Below are 22,717 nucleotides of genomic sequence, written 5' to 3' on the forward strand. Positions count from 1 at the left end.
AAAAAAAAAAAAAAAAAAAAAAAAAAAGAATAAATTGAAAAACTGATTTCAAAACTTACATTAAAGCTATGGTAATCAAAGCTGTGTGGTATTGGTGTAAGAATAGCCAAATAGGCCAGGCACAGTGGCTTCATGCCTGTAACTCCAGCACTTTGGGAGGCCGAGTAAGGCGGATCACTTGAGGTCATGAGTTCAAGACCAGCTTGGCCAACATGGTGAAACCCTGTCTTTACTGAAAATACAAAAATTTCCAGACGTGTTGGTGGGCACCTGTAATCCCAGCTACTCAGGAAGCTGAGGCAGGAGAATCACTTGAACCTGGGAGGCGGAGGTTGCAGTACACCAAGATGAAGCAACTATACTCCAGCCTGGGTGACAGAGCGAAACAACATCTCAAAAACAACAACAACAAAAAAAAAAAAAGCTAAATAGATCATAGAACAGAATGGGGAGGCCAGAAATAGACATACACATATATAGATAATTTATTTTTGACAAAGGTGTGGTAATTCATGGGGAGAGGATAGTCTTTTCAACAGATGGTGCTGGAACAGGACATCCACATGGGAGAAGAAGTGAAATTCAACCCTTAGCTTTATCATTTATAAAAATTAAGTTGTAGACATAAATATAAGAGCTTATGCTATAAAACTTCAGAAGAAAACATAGGGGAAATATTTGTGACCTTGGTGTAAAGCGAGGATTTCTTAGGACACAAAAAGCATAAACCATAAATGAAGAAAATGATAAATTGGATTTTATCAGAATTTAAAACTTTTTCTACAAAAAATACTGTTGAAAATTAAAATGCAAACCACACACTAGGAGGAAATATTGGCAAAACATATCTGACAAAGATCTTGTATTTTTAAATATCTAAAGAATTCTTACAAAATATTAAAACAAGCCGCTTGATTTGTATTAATGGATAAAAGAGTTGAGCAGACATTTTATCACAGAGGATATATAGATGGTAAATAAGCACATAAAAATCTATTCAATATCTTTAGCCATTAGGGAATGCAAATTAAACCTTAAAGAAATGCCACTGTACACATACTAGAATGGCTAAAATAAAAACACTGAAAATATCAAAGGCTGACAAGGATGCAGAGATAACAGAACTCTCAAATAAAATAGTACAACCAGCCAGGCATGGTGGCTCATGTCTGTAAAGTCAGCACTTTGGGAGGCTGAGGTGGGCGGATCACGAGGTCAAGGGATCGAGACCATCCTGGCCAACATGGCAAAACCCAGTCTCTACCAAAAAATACGAAAATTAGCTGGATGTGGTGGCGTGTGCCTGTAGTCCCAGCTACTCAGGAGGCTGAGGCAGGAGAATCACTTGAACCTGGGAGGCGGAGATTGCAGTGAGCCAAGGTCTCACCACTGTACTCCAGCCTGGTGACAGAGTGAGACTCCATCTCAAAATAAAAATAATAATAAAATAGTACAACCTATCTGGAAAACAGTTTGGCAGTTTATTATAAAGTTAAACATATACTTGCCATATGACTTAGCCATCTCATTCCTAGGGATTTACCCTGGAAAAAAAAAATCAGAACTTACATTAACACAAAAACCTGTACTTGAATATTAATAGCAGCTCTATTTGTAATTCCCAAAATCTGGAAACAACCCATATGTCCTTCAACAGATGAATGGATAAACACACTGGTACATGCATACAATGGAATACTACTCAGCAATAAAAATGAACCATTGTATACAACAGTGTGGATGAATCTCAAAGATGTTTTCATGAGTGAAAGAAGCCACTCGCTAAAGGTTATAAATAGTGCAGTTTCATTGACATAACATTCTCAGAAAGACAAAACCATAGTGTCAGAAGAGACCAGTAATTACCAGGGTCTAGTAGTCATGCAGGACAGCATGACTATAAACAGATGGCAATGAGAAATGTGGGGAGTGATGGAATTGTTCTGTATTTTGAATCCGACTGTGGTTATACAATCTAATGTGGTTATGTACTAGAATCTATAGACCTGTATAGCCAGAAAACAAGTCCATTTTACTGTATATTATTTTTAAATACAAAATAAAATAGATGTTTAAGTATTTTTTCTCAGCACTCTGAAAACATTGCTGTTTGTGATTTTATTTCTTTTTCTAAGGAATTTCAACTTTTATTTTGGATTTGGGGGTACATGTGCAGGTTTGTTACACAAGTATATTGCATAATGCTGGGGTTTGGGATACAGATTGATCCCATCACCCAGGTAGTAAGCATAGTACCCAACTGTTTTTCAACTCTTGCCCCCGTCCTTCTCCACTGCCTCTAGTAGCGTCCAGTGTGATTTTCTATCATCTAACATTGTTGAACTTCTTTTCACCCCTAATTCCTGTTTCTTTGTAGATGAACTGCTTTTTTTTCTCACTCTCTCTCGAACAGCTTTTAGAGTCTTTTTTTTTTTTTTTTTTTTTTTGAGACGGAGTCTCGCTCTGTCACCCAGGCTGGAGTGCAGTGGCCGGATCTCAGCTCACTGCAAGCTCCGCCTCCCGGGTTTAGGCCATTCTCCTGCCTCAGCCTCCTGAGTAGCTGGGACTACAGGCGCCAGCCACCTCGCCCGGCTAGCTTTTTGTACTTTTTAGTAGAGACGGGGTTTCACCGTGTTAGCCAGGATGGTCTCGATCTCCTGACCTCGTGATCCGCCCATCTCGGCCTCCCAAAGTGCTGTGATTACAGGCTTGAGCCACCGCGCCCGGCCCCATTGCAGTTTAATTGTAACAATTATGTTTTTAATTGCTTTTTCATAGATGTATAGTTTCAAACTCTCTTGAGAATATTATTTATAATTTACAAGAAGCTTTCTTTTTCATGAATTACGTTTCCACAGACTCCATTTTTATATTCAGTTCAATATCTTGCTTGAGAGGCAAGAGAACATTGAGGTTTCAAGCACAAATACTGGAGTAAGACTACCCAGGTTCAAATTCTGGCTCTGCCATTTGTGGCCATATAATCTCAGGCAAATAATTTAACCTCTGAGAGGCTCAGTTTCATTATCAACAAAAAGGACATAATTACAGTACCTATCTAATCAAGATGTTGTGAAGATTAAATGAAATAATATCTGTAAATTCATACTTCGAATATTTGTGATACTTAGTAAACACTTAATAAGTGCTATTATTGCCATATGCCAGGTGCAGTGTTCTAGTTTCCAGGCATGTAAAGTTGAAACTGACTTGGTCCTTTCACTCAAATAACTTAAAATAAAGCTTAATATTATTTGTCAAGTCTAGCATTCACCTTCTATCTCAATGGGAGTCATTGTACATATAAATAACAGTGGTATTCAAAACTGTGATACATCCTTTATGGTTTTATAGGTTTATTTAATGTTAAAATATAACTTGAAGCTGAAACTGTATAAAAAAAATCCTTTTGCCTATTTTTTGCTTAATATTGTACTTGGAAAGAAGGGAGAAATATGGGGGCATGCATATTAAAATACCAAGGAGAAAGCATATAAATGACAAACCAAAGCATGGATGGGCTTCTTCAACCATATTAGATATGGTAGGAATAAGTATGATGTGGAATAGAAGGTGATAAATAAAATAGGTTGACTAAAGCAGCAGCTCATGACAGGGGCCCATATGGTCAGATGGGTATAGAGGTGGATCCGTACCGAGGAGGACTAATACACCTGGCAGAAGAGTTTGGTCATTATTCTAAAATGGTCAGAAAATAGCTGAATTTTTGAATAGGAGAGTAATATGATACAAAGAGGAGTTTGTGTTTTTAATTTTTGCCCTTATAGAGAAGATGCAAATGTTTTCAATGTTTTGGGCAATTCAAAAAAACTGTTTTCTAAGCTGTGTCTAATCTAAACTCTAAAGGAAAGTCGGTTCTGTAACATACTGTTCCTTTCCATCTAGTTTTTTCTTTAATGGTTAAATATAACATTTTTTAGAGATTCCAGAGTTTTATCAAACTGGAATGTTGGCCACAACAGTTCAAAGGTATCTAGGTTAAAAGTATGAAGTAATTGAGGATAATGGGAAATTAAGATTGCAGGGCTCACTCTTCAATTGTAGTAGGAAAATTAAAGGTAAATTACAAAGCAAAGTTCAGAATAAAACGTGTGTCAGTATTCAAGACCTTGCAAGTTTATAAAATGCTTGGTATGTTTATTACTATAATGCTATTATTTGACCAAAGCACAGGGGACTTCAGATTGTGTATTTATGGACTGATTCCCCAACACATAACTGCACAATTCTGGAATGCTGTTGCTGTGTCAATAGTTGTAGACTTATTATTGTAAAATTTTTCCCTCTTTCAACCTAATTAACTTAGAATGTCTCTAACGTGATTTGCAAAGAATTTTTTATTTATATTTTGCAATCAGCATTTGACCAGCACACAGGTTTGAGATATGCACTACAATGTGTAAACATTTTGTAAGATAATAAATAGTGCCTACTAGTCTAAATGTTTTATGATTGCCTGTTCTCTGCTAATTGGTCATGGATTGAAATTCCCCATTGTTTAATTTTTTTAATTTGTGGAAAATTATTATAAATGAGTGTGCAGGGCTTCATATCACAGCTGTTGTCATTTAAAGTTTGGACAGTGTCATTATAAATGAAGCCCTGCTGTGAAATCAAAGTCAAAAGGCATCTTGGCATCCCAACCATTTCCTTGGGAGAAGATTACAGCTCAAGTCAGTTGAACTTTATTGCCTTGGGCCTCATGACAGTCTTCAGAAACATGTAAGGCATTTCTGTTAAAGAAATTCAGATGTGCTAGGACACAGATGACATTCTTGTGCATAGCAGTGTCCTAAGGGGGTGAGGAATAAGTCAGGAAGAAAAAGATGATTCATACTTTTTGCCACATTCTGGAATTATTATATAAAATCCATGGAGAGGATGGAGACCTTGCAGTGATACCACATAGGAAAAAGGTGTGGTGTTTTCCTACGTGGCCTGACTGTATTCTAAAATAAAAACCTAAACATGACTCCAAGGTAATGACTGCCTTCAAAGTAATATTTCAGTTTATTTTAATATTCTCTGAAGGAAGTTCCCATTGACTCATATTTCTTTTCTCCCTTTGCTTTCTCACACACATTCATTTCCAGAGGTTTGACTGAGGGAAAGATGCTACTCAGTTTTAACAGTCACTCTTTTTATGTGTAAAACTCATGTTCTTGAATTTAAAACAAAAGATTACTTGTTCTAACTTAAAAATCTGCCTAACCAGTAACTGGACTCCAACAAAAGTCCCCACAGAGACATCATGAAAGAACATCATTGTCCCTCTAATTTAAGGATGTATCTTATTCAGCCATGAATTTATCTCATCCCTTTAAAGTGTGTTCTTATTTGTCATCCCTATTCCCTCTTGGGATAAAGAGATTCCTGAGTTCATTAGGACATATAGTAGATACTCAATAAATATTTGTTGAAAAAAATCGTTATTCAAAGGAAAATCCTGATTACGCGCAATGCTAATTCTGGAAATCTAAGACCTAGTAAGATCATTTGTTCTACTGTTCTTTCAGCTTTGTATGACATTCAAAAAGGCACATCACTCATTCAACAACTTACCATAAATATTGATAACTGCTTCTTACTCACTGCTATAAAAATGCCATTAAATTGCTTATAGTCTAGTAAAGAGACAAGTAAATAATCACAATAGAGTGTGATATGCTAAGCATTTCCTAGCCTCAGTGATAATAACATTTATTGAGTACTTACTATATACCAGGTACAATTTTAAGTATTTTACATGTATTAGTGATTTCTAACTTGATTGCATTGTGAGCTGACAACTCTATCTGTATGATTCAAAACATTTTGAAATTTACTGATAGTTTTTTGTTTTGTTTTGTTCTTGAGAGAGGGTCTTGCTTTGTCACCCAGGCTGGAGTGCAGTGGTGCAATCATGGCTCACTGTAGCCTCAACCAGCTGGGCTCAAGTGATTCTCCCAACTCAGCCTCCCAAGTATCGGAGGATACAGGCACATGCCACCACACCCAACTAATTTTTAATAATTTGTAGAAGAGCTCTTACCATCACTCAGGCTGGTCTTGAACTCCTGAGCTCAAGAGATCCTCTCACCTCGGCCTCCCAAAGTTCTGTGATTATAGGTATAACCCACTATACCCAGCCCTGATACTTACTTTATGGACCAATATGAGGTCAGTTTTTTTAAATCCATGTGAACAGTTCTGGGTACAATGTTAGAGTGCAGTGTCCATTAGAGCAAGCAAGTTTTTGTATACAGTGTTCTGTACATATCTATTAGCTCTAACTTTTGCAGTATTTCTTTAAATCTACTATATGATGACTGATTTTTCTTTTTTTTTTTTGAGACAGAGTCTCGCTCTGTTGCCCGGGCTGGAGTGCAGTGGCCAGATCTCAGCTCACTGCAAGCTCTGCCTCCCGGGTTTATGCCGTTCTCCTGCCTCAGCCTCCCGAGTAGCTGGGACTACAGGCGCCCGCCACCTCGCCCGGCTAGTTTTTTTTTTTTTTGTATTTTTTAGTAGAGACGGGGTTTCACCATGTTAGCCAGGATAGTCTCGATCCCCTGACCTCGTGATCCGCCCGTCTCGGCCTCCCAAAGTGCTGGGATTACAGGCTTGAGCCACCGCGCCCGGCCACGATGACTGATTTTTCTACCTGCTTGACCTATCAGTTACTGAGAGAGGTATATTAAAATATTTTAGCATGATTGTAAATTTATCTATTTTATCTATTTTTCCTTTTACATCTGTTTTTGCTTTATATACTTTGAGGCTAAGTTACTAGGTTTATACATATTTAAATTGTTATAGCTTTCTGGTAGATTGAGCTATTTATTATTATGTAATGCTTCATTTTATCCCTAGTAATGCATTTTGCCTTAAAGAGTATTTTATAGTCTGATTGTTAATGTAGCTACCCCAACTTCTTTTGGTACATATTTTTTTATCCTTTAAATTTTGTGTATCCTTAAGTTATATATATATGTTATTTATAAGCAACAAATATTTAGATTCTGGTTGTAGATTTAATGTCAATCTTTGTTTAACCAGAACATTTGGTCAATTTGTGCTATTGTATTTGTATTTGTTACAAGTAGTTAGACAGGCATGAGCGGGGCAGGGGAAAGCTGTTCCCCACCCACTAGGAATGTCAGGTGATGGTTGGGCAGTTATCACATTGCCTCTCTAAAAGTGATAAATTGACAGCTGGCACCAGGGACAGGCCATTTCCTGATTGTCCACACCTGGTACACTAAAGTGTTAACAATGCAGGCACCAGGGAGAAGCAACTTCCTGGGCATGAGCATTAAGAGACAATATGGCAGAGTATGACCTTCCAGAGGCACACCACCCAAAAAGGGAAGAAAGCCACAGATGGGCATGCATACAACTTCCTAAACACACTGTGCATGCTCACCTCCCAAGTGTAAGGAGGGCACTGTACTTATGAGTAGTCCAGCCTACAGGAAGAATCATGGGAAAGGAGCCAGCGTATAAAGTCCTAGGATCAAGGTTAAAATGGCACTGGACCTTCACGTGCCCGCTTGGGTCTCTTCCAAGTGTTATTTCATTTCTTTCCTGTTCTAAAGCCTTTTAAAATAAACTTCCACTCCTGCTCTGAAACTTGCCTTGGTCTCTTTTTCTGCCTTATGCTCCTCAGTCCAGTTCTTTCTTCTGAGGAGGCAAGAAATAAGGTTGCTGCAGACCCATAGGGATTCACCATCGGTAATACCTTGGATACCTTTTCTGGCAACGTATTTGGTGCTGTGAGACTCAGATATTTGCCACCACTAACATATTTATTCCTACCATCTTATTTTTTTCTTTTTCTGATTGTTTCCCTTTTCTGAGTTTCTTGTTCCACTTTGTTTTTATTTCCCTTGGGTTCAGGTTTGTTAGTTTTTTTTATTTTCCTATTATTCCATTTTTTCCTCCACTAGTTTGGAAGTTGCAACCCACTCTATTTCTATTTCTTTGGTGATAATACAGACATTCTTAAATGCTTACTTAATTTATCAAAATCTATCAAAATCTATCAGATTTATCAAAATCTAACTCCAATCCACTCCCTTACAAAGTATCCTACCATGATTGTATAGTTTAGTTGTATCTTAATTTTCTTTGCCATCAAAAGACAATATTGTCATTGTTCTATACAGTCAGTGTGTGTTTAGATTTACCTACATATTTATCTCTTTTTTGGCTCGGTTATCTTCTTCCATCTCAGACTTTCTATCTGGTGTCATAGGTGGCTTTAGAGATCCCAGGATTATTGTCATTCTTGTTAACTGAAAAACCAAATCTGTAAAATATTTTAAAGAGGCTTATTCTGAGCCAATAGGAGTGACCACAGGCCAGCAGTCGGGTTGCAGTTTAATTTTATATATTTTAAGGAGACAGAAATTGTAGGTAAAATCATAAATCAAAATATGGAAGGTGTACCTTGGTTCATCCTAAAGAGGTGGGATATCTTGTGGGATGGTGGCTTACAGGTCATAGGTGGATTCAAAGATTTTCTGATTGGCTACTGATTGAAAGAATTAAGCTTTGTATAAATACTTGATGTCAGTAGAAAGAAATGCTTGAGTCAAGATAAGGGGGTTGTGGAGGTCAAAGCTCTTATTATGTAGATGAAGCCTCATAGGTAGCAGCCCTCAGAGAGAATGGATGGTACATGTCTCTTTTTAGACCATAAAAGTGTCAGACTCCCAGCTAATCTCTCCCACAGCTGAGAAAGTCCTAGAAAGGGAAGTCCTGGCTGCATTAATGGAGATTCTCTACAGAGCAAATTTCCCCCACAACAGATGACTTTGCAGGGCCATTTCAAAATATGTCAAAGAAAAATATTTTTATTTCCTTCAGGGTCTCCTATCTATCATGTGATGCTGTATCAGAGTCAGGTTAGAAAGGAAGCTGCTTTATGCTGGGATAATTTTAAAAACATGTTTTCATGCCTATGATCCCAGCACTTTGGGAGGCCAAATGTGGGAGGATCACTTGAGTTCAGGAGTTTGATACCATCCTGGCCAATATGGTGAAACCCCATCTCTACAAAAAATACAACAATTACCTGCACATGGTGGCACATGCCTGTTTTCCCAGCTATTCAGGAGGCTGAGGTGGGAGGATCACCTGAGCCCAGGAGGTCGCAGTTGCAGTGAGCGCAAACTACCCCACAGCACTCTAGCCTCCAGAGTGAGACCGTGTCTCAAAATACAAAAATTTTTTAAAAAACAAAAAAAACCCATTTCATGAGATTTTATGGTTTATAGGGTATGACTTAACCCCTGCCTGGCATGGCCTTAGGTCGTGTTTATAATATGATATCTTATTGCCACCAAGAGTCTGTTTTGTCAGATCTGTAATTTTACCTAAACACCAAAAGGGAGGGGGCTAATGAGGCGTGTCCCACCTCCCTCCCTGTTATGGCCAGGAATTCAGTTTTTCAGGTTTCCCTGGGATCACTTTGGTCAGGGGTCTGTTCGTTTGGTTGTGGGGCTCAGCATTACATTTTTGGTTTATATTCTCCTAAATGACTTCCTGCCTTTAGCAAGTGTTAATCTTTTTGTCCTATCCCTTGAGTCCCTTGAGTTCAAAACTAATACGAAAATTTGCTCACCACCAGTTCCTAAGTTAAAATTTAGCTTCAGTGCTCTGTTTATCTTTCCAAGTTTCTACTTATATTTTGGTCTGCATATTCCTTGCTTTCTTGCCAATTTATTGCATTGTATTAAAGATTTTAAAATATTTTATCTATCATTGAAAATTATTTTTAGAAAAATTGCCTATCAGATTAGGAAAACAACCATAAGTCAAGAAATAAAAATCTATAAGTAAATTTTAAAATGATCTTTTGGGCTGGGTGTCATGGCTTATGCCTGTAATCCCAGCATTTTGAGAGGTGGAGACAGAAGGACACAGGAGTCCAAGACCAGCTTGGACAACATAGTGAAACTCTGCCTCTACATAAAAAAATAAAAAATTAGCTGGGTGCTGTGGTGCATGCCAGGTACTTGGAAGGCTGAGGTGGGAGGATCCCTTGAGCCCAGGAGTTCAAGGCTGCAGTAAACTATGATTGTGCCCCTGCACAGCCTAGGCGACAGAGCAGGATCCTGTCTCTTAAGAAATTTTTTTTTTTTTTTATTTTAAATTCTTTTTGTTATAAATAAGGTTTTGGTGCCGCAAAAGAAATAGCACTCAAATGTAAAATTGTCTTTTTAATTCTCAGCCAGCCAAGTTACTTCTGTAGAAGTGTGCGCCCTTACAGATGGAGCAATGGTGAGCTCACACTTGGACAAAGGAGGGGAAGGGGTTCTTATCCCTGACGCACGTGGCCCCTGCTGCTGCGTCGTTTCCCTATTGGCTAGGGTTAGACGGCACAGGTTAAACTAATTCCGATTGGCTAATTTAAAGAGAGTGACAGAGTGAGTGGTTTGGCGGCAAAAATGGTTATGCAGGGTGGAGAATGAGTCAGGGCGGAGCAGGTAGCAGGTAATTGGAATGAGTCAGGGGGGAACAGGTAACTGGAATGAGTCAGGGTGGAGCAGTAATCCAGAAAGGTTGCTTTATGAGGAAGTTAAGTTTAAAAGTAGAAGGCAAAGAATTGAACATACTGACATATTGATTCTTTGAAACGAAATTTAGAACTCATTTAACATTTTGATTGGAATTCTATCATAGGATTTTTGATGATCTTAAATAATAATTTTCCAAAATATATTTTACAACTGCTTTCTTTTAAAATACTCAGTGAAATTGGGTTTACAGATGTTGTATGCCGAATTCCCTTCATAGAGTCACAGTTTAAACTCCCACAAAATCCTGGGGTTTTTTTGTTTTGTTTTTTCTTTTTTTAATAAAAAGAAGGCCAGGCGCAGTGACTCATGCCTGTAATCCCAGTACTTTGGGAAACCGAGGTAGGCGGTTCACGAGGTCAGGAGATCGAGACCATCCTGGCTAACAGGGTGAAACCCCGTCTCTACTAAAATTACAAAAAATTAGCCCTGCATGGTGGCGTGCGCCTGTAGTCCCAGCTACTCCGGAGGCTGAGGCGGGAGAATGGTGTGAACCCGGGAGGTGGAGCTTGCAGTGAGCCGAGATGGCGCCACTGCACTCCAGCCTGGGTGACAGAGCGAGACTCCGTCTCAAAAAAAAAAAAAGAAGAAAGAAAAGGAAAACCTTGTTTAATTTTGTTTACCCAGCATTTCCCCAATTCCCCCTAAGTAACAGCTATCAGTGCTCTACAGAACTAGTATTTGCAGAATAGTTTAAAGAGCTCTCCCCACTCATCCTCCCCCTGCCATAAAAATAGGAAGTCCTAAGGGCCGGGCGTGGTGGCTCACGCCTGTAATCCCAGCACTTTGGGAGGCTGAGGTGGGCGGATCACAAGGTCAGGAGATCGAGACTACGGTGAAACCCCGTCTCTACTAAAAATACAAAAAATTAGCCGGGCGTGGTGGCGGATGCCTGTAGTCCCAGCTACTCGGGAGGCTGAGGCAGGAGAATGGTGGGAACCCAGGAGGCGGAGCTTGCAGTGAGCCGAGATCGCACCACTGCACTCCAGCCTGGTGGACAGAGCGAGACTCCATCTCAAAAAAAAAAAAAAAAAAAATATATATATATATATATATATATATAGGAAGTCCTGAGTCTTCCTTGCAGAACCAAGCTTCTTTTTCCTCATATGTTATATCTGGTGATATCATCAGGGATCTTGCTGTTTAATATAAATTCTAGATATTTGCTTTTTATGATGTTTTCAGGATCTAACCCTGCCTTAGAAATGGGGACCATATTGACTACCAGACGTATCTCAGAGTCCTCAGTCTATTAGTGATCTTTCTTTTTCCTCTCTCTCCTCGATTGGAGTTTCCCTTTTAGTGTACTTGGGGCCCGTCTAATTCTCAAGAATCAAAGGATTGGATAAAATATCACCATTCATCTAGTTAAGCCCTATCGAGATTCATTAGACAATAAATTTAGATGTAATAACAAAGCTTTTTTTTTTTTGGATAGTGTCTGTGTCACACAGGCTGGGGAGTCATGGCGTGATCACAGTTTGCGGCAACTGCAAACTCCCAAGCTCAAGCGATCCTCCCATCTCAGCCTCCCGAGTAGCTGGGACCTTCATACCCGGCCAATTTTTAACTTTTTTCATTTTTTTGTAGAAGCAGAGTCTCCCGGTATTGCCCAGGATGATCTTAAACTCCTGGGCTCAAGCAATCTGCCTGCCTTGGCTTCCCAAAGTACTCGGATTATAAGCATAAACCACCACACCCAGCCCAAGTGGCTATTTTATTGCTCTCCTTTTCAACCTTGAAGATTTATAGTCAGGGCCTTTTGTTTTATTCTACTCACCTATTCCCTAATAATTTCAGAAGTCACCAGTGACCTCTTATATTCATCAGTTTCTCTTTTTTTTTTTACTGTTTTTTTTTTTTTTTTTGAGACAGAGTCTAGCTCTGTCGCCCAAACTGGAGTGCAGTGGCCGGATCTCAGCTCACTGCAAGCTCCGCCTTTCGGGTTCACGCCATTCTCCCGCCTCAGCCTCCCGAGTAGCTGGGACTACAGGCGCCCGCCACCTCGCCCGTCTAGTTTTTTGTATTTTTTAGTAGAGACGGGGTTTCACTGGGTTAGCCAGGATGGTCTTGATCTCCTAACCTCGTGATCCACCTGTCTCGGCCTCCCAAAGTGCTGGGATTACAGGCTTGAGCCACCGCGCCCGGCCCCTTAAATGTTTATTTTACTAAACTTTCTCTAAAGCATGTAACACTATTGGTGATTTCCTCTTAATATCTATGATCCATTCTCAACAGTTCTCCTTCCCCATCTTGATTTTCCTCACTCCCTTTATATAAATACACATCTTTCCCAAGTTTCTGTCCTTGGCTCCTTTTTCTCATTATTCTCCTTACGTTTATTCCTTTATTTATTCACTTATTCATTTCTCCAATAAACATTTACTCAATAGGATGAATTAGTTAAAATATTATTTTTAGCATAATATAGGAAGCTTGAGCCTATCTTTTACTTTTTTATTTTTAATTGGGTCACAGAATGTGAGCCATATGAGAATTACTTTTTACTGTTGAGATATATCTTATAATCCTTTTTTTTAAAGACAGATCTCACTCTGTTGCCCAGGCTGGAGTGCAATGGCACCATCTCAGTTCATTGCAACCTCTGACTCCAGGTTCAAGTGATTCTTCTGCCTCAGCTTCCTGAGTAGCTGGGACTACAGGCACAGGCTACTGTGCCCAGCTAATTTTTGTATTTTTTGTAAAGACAGGGTTTCACCATGTTGCCCAGGCTGGTCTTGAACTCCTGAGCTCAGGTGATCCACCTGCCTCAGCCTCCCAAAGTGCTGGGATTACAGGCGTGAACCACTGTGCCCAGCCTTGTAATCCATTATTGTTTCAGTAGTCATTGCAATAGAACATGCAGTAGATTCTAAACTGTTTTTCGGAATTGACAATACATGAAATTCAATTAACATTTTTAGCTGATCCTAGTACCAAAAGCACTCAGGCTAGAAAGACTGGCTTTAGACTAGATGGCCACTTCTAGGCTAAGCTCTTGAAAGAAAGTTTCTTCCTTTTTCCTCAGGGCAGTACTACAACCTCCCCATCCACAGCAGTAGTTTGAAATAGGCAAAGATTATCTGTGGTGTATTCTCACTTTCCCTTCTGACTCTTCCTCCTGTTTTCTAGAGTGCTTGTCCCAGGCATTAGTGCACTTAGGCAGCTCTAAGCCTTTTGCTGCTCTCCTGGTCAGGTCTGTTCTCACCACCCTCACACTCTAAAATTAGTGCTGGAAGTTCAGACAATCCGTATTTTCTACCTCACAAATTAAAGGAAAGCAAGTACAAAAGGCAGTGTCTAGAGGAAAAAACACCACACCGATAGGTAGATAAATCTAGATTCCAGTTGTGGTTCTGTGGCTGACATCTATGCCTCTTTTCTCTAATCTGGAAAGTGGAGGAATTGCACAGGAATAATTGATGTCTAAGGTCCCAGCTCTATGAGTTTATAATAATTTCATGCAAACATAAAATAATGGATGGATGAGGAGTTTTGATGGAGATAGCTACATTGTCTAAGGTCAGGGCTTTAATCACTGTTCTTCAGCCACTAGGGAAATCAGTTGCCACATTTGCAGCCATTGTGGGCACTTTTTTGGATTCTGGCCACATTGGACCCCACTGCCAGATAGAGGAAGAACTGGTTAATATAAGTGTATGAAAATATCTGTCTGCTGGGCGTGGTGGCTCATGCCTGTAATCCGAGCACTTTGGGAGGCTGAGGCAGGCAGATCACTTGAGGTCAGGAGTTTGAGACCAGCCTGGCCAACATGATGAAACCCCATCTCTACTAAAAATATAAAAATTAGCCAAGTGTGGTGGCATGTGCCTATAATCCCAGCTACTCGGGAGGCTGAAGCACGAGAATCGCTTGAACCTGGGAGACGAAGGTTGCAGTAAGCCGAGATCATGCCACTGCACTCCATCCCTGTGTGACAGAGTGAGACTCTGTCTCAAAAAAAAAAAGATTAGCATAATGATGTCCTCGAGGTTCATCCATGTGGTAGCATGTGTCAGAATTTCTTTTTAAGGCTGAATATTCCATGCATCTATGTATGTGTGCTTATATTCCACATTGTGTGTTTTGTTTTGTTTTTTATACTTCTTAAAATTATTATACTTTAGTTTCTAGGGTACATGTGCACAACGTGCAGGCTTGTTGCATATATATACGTGCCATGTTGGAGTGCTGCACCCGTTAACTTGTCATTTACATTAGGGGTATCTCCGAATGCTATACCTCCCACCTCCCTCCTCACCACGACAAGCCCCAGTGTGTGATGTTCCTCACCCTGTGACCAAGTGTTCTCATAGTTCAGTTCTCACCTATGAGTGAGAACTTGCGGTGTTTGGTTTCCTGTCCTTGCGATTGTTTGCTCAGAATGATGGTTTCTAGCTTCAGCCATGTCCCTACAAAGGACAAAAACTCATCCTTTTTTATGGCCGCATAGTATTCCATCATGTATATGTGTCACATTTTCTTAATCCAGTCTGTCACTGATGGACATTTGGGTTGATTCCAAATCTTTGCTACTGTGAATAGTGCCACTATAAACATATGTGTGCCTGTGTCTTTGTAGTAGCATGATTTATAATCCTATGGGTATAGGCCCAATAATGGGATGGCTGGGTCAAATGGTATTTCTAGTTCTAGATCCTTGAGGAATCACCACACTGTCTTCCACAATGGTTGAACTAGTTTACAGTCCCACCAACAGTATAAAGTGGGGTTTTATAGTCTCCCATTATTACTGTGTGGGAGTCTAAGTCTTTTTGTAGGTCTCTAAGGACTTGCTTTATGAATCTGGCTGCTTCTGTGTTGGGTGCATCTATATTTAGGGTAGTTAGCTCTTCTTGTTGAATTGATGCCTTTACCATTGTGTAATGGCCTTCTGTGTCTCTTTTGATCTTTGTGGGTTTAAAGTCTGTTTTATCAGAGACTAGGATTGCAACCCCTGTTTTGTTTTGTTTTTTTTTTTTTTTTCCATTTGCTTGGTAGATCTTCCTCCATCCCTTTATTTTGAGCCTATGTGTGTGTCTTCATGTGAGATGGCTCTCCTGAATATAGTACACTGATGGGTCTTGACTCTATCCAATTTGCCAGTTTGTGTCTTTTAATTGGAGCATTTAGCCCATTTACATTTGAGGTTAATATTGTTTTGTGTGAATTTGATCCTGTCATTATGATGTTAGCTGGTTATTTTGCTCGTTAGTTGATGCAGTTTCTTCCTAGCATCGATGGTCTTTACAGTTTGGTATGTTTTTGCAGTGACTGGAACCGGTTGTTCCTTTCCATGTTTATTGCTTCCTTCGGGAGCTCTTGTAAGGCAGGCCTAGTGGTGACAAAATCTCTCAGCATTTGTTTGTTTGTAAAAGATTTTATTTCTCCTTCACTTATGAAGCTTAGTTTGGCTGGATATGAAATTCTGGGTTGAAAATTATTTTCTTTCAGAATGTTGAATATTGGCCCCCACTCTCTTCTGGCTTGTAGTGTTTTTCTCAAGAGATCTGCTGTTAGTCTGATGGGTTTCCTTTTGTGGGTAACCCGACCTTTCTCTCTGGCTGTCCTTAACATTTTTTCCTTCATTTCATCTTTGGTGAATCTGACAATTACATGTCTTGGAGTTGCTCTTCTCCAGGAGTATCTTTGTGGTGTTCTCTATATTTCCTGAATTTGAATGTTGGCCTGCCTTGCTAGGTTGCGGAAGTTCTCCTGGATAATATCCAGGAGAGTATTTTCTAACTTGGTTTCATTCTCCCCATCACTTTCAAGTACACCAATCAGACATAGATTTAGTCTTTTCATCTAGTCCCATATTTCTTGGAGGCTTTGTTTGTTTCTTTTAACTCTTTTTTCTCTAAACTTCTCGCTTCATTTCATTCATTTGATCTTCAATCACTGATACCCTTTCTTCCACTAGATCAAATTGGCTACTGAAGCTTGTGCATGTGTCATGTAGTTCTCATGCCATGGTTTTCAACTCCATCAGGTCATTTAAGGACTTCTGTAGACTGTTCATTCTAGTTAGCCATTCGTCTAATCTTTTTTCAAGGTTTTTAGCTTCTTCACAATGGGTTCAAACATCCTCCTTTAGCTCAGAGAAGTTTGTTACTGCCAGTCATCTTAAGCCTTCTTCTCTCATCTCATCAAAGTCATTCTCCATCCAGCTTTGTTCTGTTGCTGGCAAGGAGCTGCATTCCTTTGAAGGAATAGAGGCACTCTGATTTTTAGAATTTTCAGCTTCTCTGTTTTCTCCCCATCTTTGTGGTTTTATCTACCTTTTGTCTTTGATGGTGACATACAGATGGGGTTTTGGTGTGGATGTCCTTTCTGTTTGTTAGTTTTCCTTCTAACAGTCAGGATCCTCAGCTACAGGTCTGTTGGAGTTTGCTGGAGGTCAACTCCAGACCTTGTTTGCCTGAGTATCATCAGCAGAGGCTGCAGAACAGCAAATATGGCAGAATGGCAGATGTTGCTTTCTGATCCTTCCTCTGGAAGCTTCGTCTCAGAGGGGCACCCGGCTATATGAGGTGTCAGTTGGCCCCTCCTGAGACGTGCCTCCCAGTTAGGCTACTCACAGGTCAGGGACCCACTTGAGGAGGCAGTCTGTCTTATTCTCAGATCTTAAACTCCATGCTAGGAGAACCACTACTCTCTTCAAAGCTGTCAGACAGGGACATTTAAGTCTGCAGAAGTTTCTGCTGCCTTTTGTTCAGCTATGCCCTGCCCCCAGAGGTGGAGTCTACATAGGCAGGAAGGCCTCCTTGAGCTGCAGTGGGGTCCACCAGTTCAAGCTTCCTGGTGGCTTTGTTTACCTACTCTAACCCCAGCAATGGTGGACACCCCTCCCTCAGCCTCACTGCCACCTTGCAGTTCGATCTCAGACTGCTGTGCTAGCAGTGAGTGAGGCTCCGTGAGTGTGGGACCCTCTGAACCAGGCACAGGATATAATCTCCTGGTGTGCCATCTGCTAAGGCCATTGGAAAAGCGCAGTATTAGGGTGGGAGTGTCCTGATTTTCCAGGTACCATCTGTCACGGCTTCCCTTTGCTAGGAAAGGGAATTCCCCAACCCCTTGTGCTTCCCAGGTGAGGTGATGCCCCACCCTGCTCCATGGGCTGCACCTCCTGTCTGACAAGCCCTAGTGAGATGAACCCAATACCTCAGTTGGAAATGCAGAAATCACCCGTCTTCTGCCTCACTCACACTGGGAGCTGCAGACTGGAGCTGTTCCTATTCGGCCATCTTGGAGCCTCTCTCCACCGCTTGTGTTTATTCACTTATCTGTCAACAGACACCTGAGTCACTTTTACCTTTCGCCTATTGTGAATAATGCTTCTGTGAATATGAGTATACAGAAACCTGTTTGAGTTCTTGTTTTCCATTCTTTTGGGTATATGCCCAGAAGAATAATTGTAATATACAGTAATTATATGTTTCTTTATTTTTTGTGTGTGTGGAATTGCTATACACAGTCACTGTGCCATTTTACATTCCCACTGAGATTTCCTGAACTTTCTATTCATCAGCATTTCACTCAATGGGTTTTAGAATCAGTGATATATCTTGTCTGATCAATAGCAAGATCCCCCACGCCACCCACCCCCACCTTTTTTTTTTTTTGAGACAGCCTCACTCTGTCATCCAAGCTGGAGTGCAGTGGCGGGATCTTGGCTTACCACAACCCCCGCCTCCCGGGTTCAAGCGATTCTCCTGACTCAGCCTTCCAAGTAGCTGGGATTACAGCTACTTGGAAGCTGTAATTGCCACCATGACTGGCTAATTTTTGTATTTTTAGTAGAGACAGGGTTTCACCATGTTGACCAGGCTGGTCTCCAACTCCTGACCTCAGGCGATCCACCTGCCTCGGCCTCCCAAAGTGCTGGGATTACAGGCATGAGCCACCGCACCCGGCCTGCAAGATAACCCTTTTTATATAACAGTGAGAGAGAAAAAAATACCTCCAGTCAATTATAAGATGATCCCAATCTCAGAAGTGTTAAAATGTGCAAAAACTGTATTTTAGTCTCAATGGAATACAGTTGGTAAATATACTAAAACCCCCTCCAAAAAAAAATGTGTGTAAGTTACACAACTTTTAACACAATCTTTGTAGAGCAGGAAAGTAAAAGTGGCTACTCAGCAATGGTGTATGAAAATACCTTTCTCAAATGTACTTTTACATTATTTACAAAAGAATGTGGGCTGGGCACGGTGGCTCACGCCTGTAATCCCAGTACTTTGGGAGGCTGAGGTGGGCAGATCACGAGGTCAGGAGATCCAGACCATCCTGGCTAACGTGGTGAAACCCCGTCTCTACTAAAAGTAAAAAAAATTAGCTGGGCGTGGTGGCAGACGCCTGTAGTCCCAGCTAGTTGGGAGGCTGAGGCAGGAGAATGGTGTGAACCCAGGAGGCGCAGCTTGCAGTGAGCTGAGATTGCGCCACTGCACTCCAGCCTGGGCGACAGAGCAAGACTCCGTCTCAAAAAAAAAAAAAAAAGAATGTGCTTCACACACAGTTTTTTCCCCCAAAACTTACCTAGCTATGCCTTAATGGCAATTTGGAATAAAAGTACCAACCCCTCCATCAGGTCCTCTGCAAAATAAAAATAAAAAGGTCAAAACCCCATAGGACAATAAACAGTCTATTCCAGATGTTAGTTCCCATATATTTGTGATTTCTGGTAAAAGTATTCTAATGCTCTTTTGTCTTTGTTTTGCTTAAAGGATTGTTCAAGTTTAGAAGAATATAACATTGCTGCAGCATTACTCCCTTTGACCAGTGCTTTCTATAGGGTAAGTTTTACTGGTCCATATATAAGCTTGTTAACGATTTACATAAATGTATTCAGTTTGATTTATTATGGAACTACATGAGTCCTGTCCTCTTAGTAGTATGCCTAAGATATATCTGTGGTTATATTTATTATAACATTTATTGCTATGTGTAGGAAATTTAATATAGAACACTAAATCATCTCCTAAAATAGCACCCACACCCATTACATCCTTTTCCTTAATTTTCTTTATAACACTTGAAAACACCTGAATTTATGTTACATATTGGTTTGTTTATATGTTTTTTCCCCATCATAGAAAGTAAATTCCATGAGGCTGGGATATTGTCTGTCCTCTTTACTGCAATGTCCCAGGGCCACTCAGTAAATATTTATTGAATGAATGACATTGAAGCCGGAAATTAGAGTTTAACTTTACTGGTAATTTCTATGAACCTTCTGAGAATTTTCCGGAATGTTCAAAGTGATTTTTTAAAATTCTGTCACTTATTACAGTTATATCTATGCTTTTTCATAAGTAGATTAATTCTTATGGCAGACAAAAATCAGCAAATTTCTTTTCCCGTGAAAGACTTGTAAAGCATTAGATAACCACCCACACTTGGAACAATGCATTTAATACGTCCTTTTGAAATATGCGATAATGCACGGTAATTCTGTGGTAGCAGCTCACTTACTATTCAGCCACATGCACAGTCAGCTTCAAGAAGCAATAAGGTAACAAGTTTGGTAACTGCCATGCTGTTTCTCTCTGTTAGCAGAGTAATCATACATACTTAATGTTTTAGTGGTGGGCTTGGATTTGATTTTTTGTGGTTGGCATGGTTTATTGTTTCATGAGTTTGTTTTGGATTGTTTTGGTTTAGGGATGAATCAGTCAAGGTCCAATCAGGAAGCAGAAACCACACCAATAATGTGAACAGAGAAATTTTATTTTATTTTTATTTTTATTATTAATTTATTGAGAAGAAGTTTTAGCTCTTGTTGCCCAGGCTAGAGTGCAATGGCGCAATCTCGGCTCACTGCAACCTCTTCCTCCCATGTTCAAGCGGTTCTCCTCAGCTGCCCAAGTGGCTGGGATTATAGGCATGCACCACCACACTTGGCTGATTTTTTGTATTTTTAGTAGAAATGAGGTTTCACCATGTTGGTCAGACGGGTCTCGAACTCCTGACCTCAGGTGATCCACCCATCTCGGCCTCCCAAAGTGCTGGGATTGCAGGCATGAGCCACCATGCCCAGCCTATTTTTATTTTTTTGAGACAGGGTTTCACTCTGTTGCCCAGGCTGTAGTGCAGTGGCACAGTCTTAGCTCCCTACAACCTCTGCCTCCTGGGCTCAAGTGATCCTCCCGTCTCAGCCTCCCAAGTAGCTGAAACTACAGGCACACACCACCACACCCAGCTAATGTTTTTGTTTTGTTTTGTTTTGAGATGGAGTCTTGCTCTGTTGCCCAGGCTGGAGTGCAGTGGTGCGATCTGAGCTCACTGCAACCTCTACCTCGCAGGTTCAAGCGATTCTCCTCCCTCAGCCTCCTGAGAAGGTGGGATTACAGGTGCGTGCCACCACACCCAGCTAATTTTTGTATTTTTAGTAGACGGGATTTCACCATGTTGGCCAGGATGGTCTTGATCTCTTGACTTCATGATCCTCCTGTCTTGGCCTCCCAAAGTGCTGGGATTACAAGTGTGAGCCACCGCGTCTAGCAGATTTTTGTAATTTTTCATAGAGACAGAGTTTCACCATGTTGCCCAGTCTGGTCTCAAATTCCTAAACTCGAGCTATCTGCCCACCTTGGCCTCCCAAAGTGCTGGGATTAGAGGGGTGAGCCATCACACCTGACCAGAAATTTTAATATAGGGAGTTATTAAGTAGTAATAGGGGATTAACTACTAAGAGGTAAAGAGAATTCTTAGGAGTACAGGAGTAGAATAAAGGGAGCAACTACTGCCTCTAGAGCTCAGGCATAGTACCCAACAAAGAAGCAGACTTGGAAGAAAGCCCCTTCCCAGATCTAGGCTGATTCAGATCATGTTGGAGAGGTGGTGTGGCCACTGGATGGCATAAAATTTCAACAGACCAGAACTGGCAAGCAGTAAACTGCCTGCCGGAGTGCTGGCAAGAATTGCTAGGAAGCCACCCATTAGGATGGCCCTGAAACTTCTAGGGTGCCAGTGAAACTTGATAGGAAGCTACCACCTGGGGTACCGCTGAAACTTTATAGATAGTGAGCACTGCCACTGTGGTCCCACACACCACCAGTAGGTGCCTACCATAGTAGCAAGAAGGAGAAAGTACACCAGAACTAGGAAGAGAATCCACTTCCTACTGCAGTGTTCCTTCAGCATCTTTACTGGCAAAGCTTAATATTCTGCATTTTGGCAAAGGAGAAATGTTTATAAGGGCCAGTTCCAGTATCACAAAGCAAGACAGAGAAGGATAGGTTTGGAAGAAAGAAGTACTGCAGTGATAACAGAGGGGTTAGGTAAGGTAGATCACACTGATTCTCGGATATTTTCTAAATCTGTACCTTTTGGAAAATTATTTCTAGTGCATATTAGATTTGTTAATTAAGGAAGTAGATATAAATTGCATTATCCTGGGCACAAATTGCAAATTAGCCATCCTTATACTGTCCAGCCAGTATAAACTCCTGGGTCTTGCCAGCATTGCTTCAGAGAATGGACTCAGCTACTTGTCTTGTTTAAACTTACTTTTAAAATATTTTAAATAACATTATTAATTTTTTTCAATGGAACAAAAGTTTATTGGGTATCTCAATATAAAAAGCTACTATGACAGGCAACATCATGGGCAGCAACATTAATCAAACATTGACATGGTCCCTAGGAACTTATATTAGTAGTCTAATACTGCAGATAATTTTTAAAAATCAAACTGGTCCACAATGCCACCAACCAGATGGACATTATCTTAAGTAAAAGTAAAAGTTCCGTGTATGTGTATGTATATATATATAGATAGATAGATATATATATATACATACACACACGGGCCAGGTACGGTGGCTCACGCCTATAATCCCAACACTTTGGGAGGCCGAGGCAGGCAGATCACCTGAGATCGAGAGTCCAAGACCAGCCTGACCAACATGGAGAAACCCCATCTCTACTAAAAATACAAAATTAGCCGGGCATGGTGGCGCATGCCTGTAATCCCAGCTATTCGAGAGACTGCAGCAGGAGAATCACTTGAACCTCGGAGGCGGAGGTTGCCGTGAACCGAGATCACACCATTGCACTCCAGCCTGGGCAACAAGAGCAAAACTCCATCTAAAAAAAAAAAAAAAAAAAATCATATATATATTCCAGAT

At 40.5% G+C, this 22,717-nt stretch overlaps 1 protein-coding gene across 2 annotated transcripts in view; it reads left to right on the top strand.

Moving 5' to 3' along the window:
• The window catches only part of SBF2 (SET binding factor 2), a 546,407-nt gene that overhangs the window by 402,065 nt on the left and 121,625 nt on the right, over positions 1-22,717 (top strand). For both annotated transcript variants that reach the window (XM_026454017.1, XM_026454018.1), the window contains one exon: positions 19,313-19,381. In XM_026454017.1, the coding sequence (XP_026309802.1) occupies positions 19,313-19,381 (69 nt within the window). The remainder of the gene's footprint in view (positions 1-19,312; positions 19,382-22,717) is intronic.

The sequence above is a fragment of the Piliocolobus tephrosceles genome, chromosome 13, assembly GCF_002776525.5.
Source record: "Piliocolobus tephrosceles isolate RC106 chromosome 13, ASM277652v3, whole genome shotgun sequence".
Classification (NCBI taxonomy): Eukaryota; Metazoa; Chordata; class Mammalia; order Primates; family Cercopithecidae; genus Piliocolobus; species Piliocolobus tephrosceles.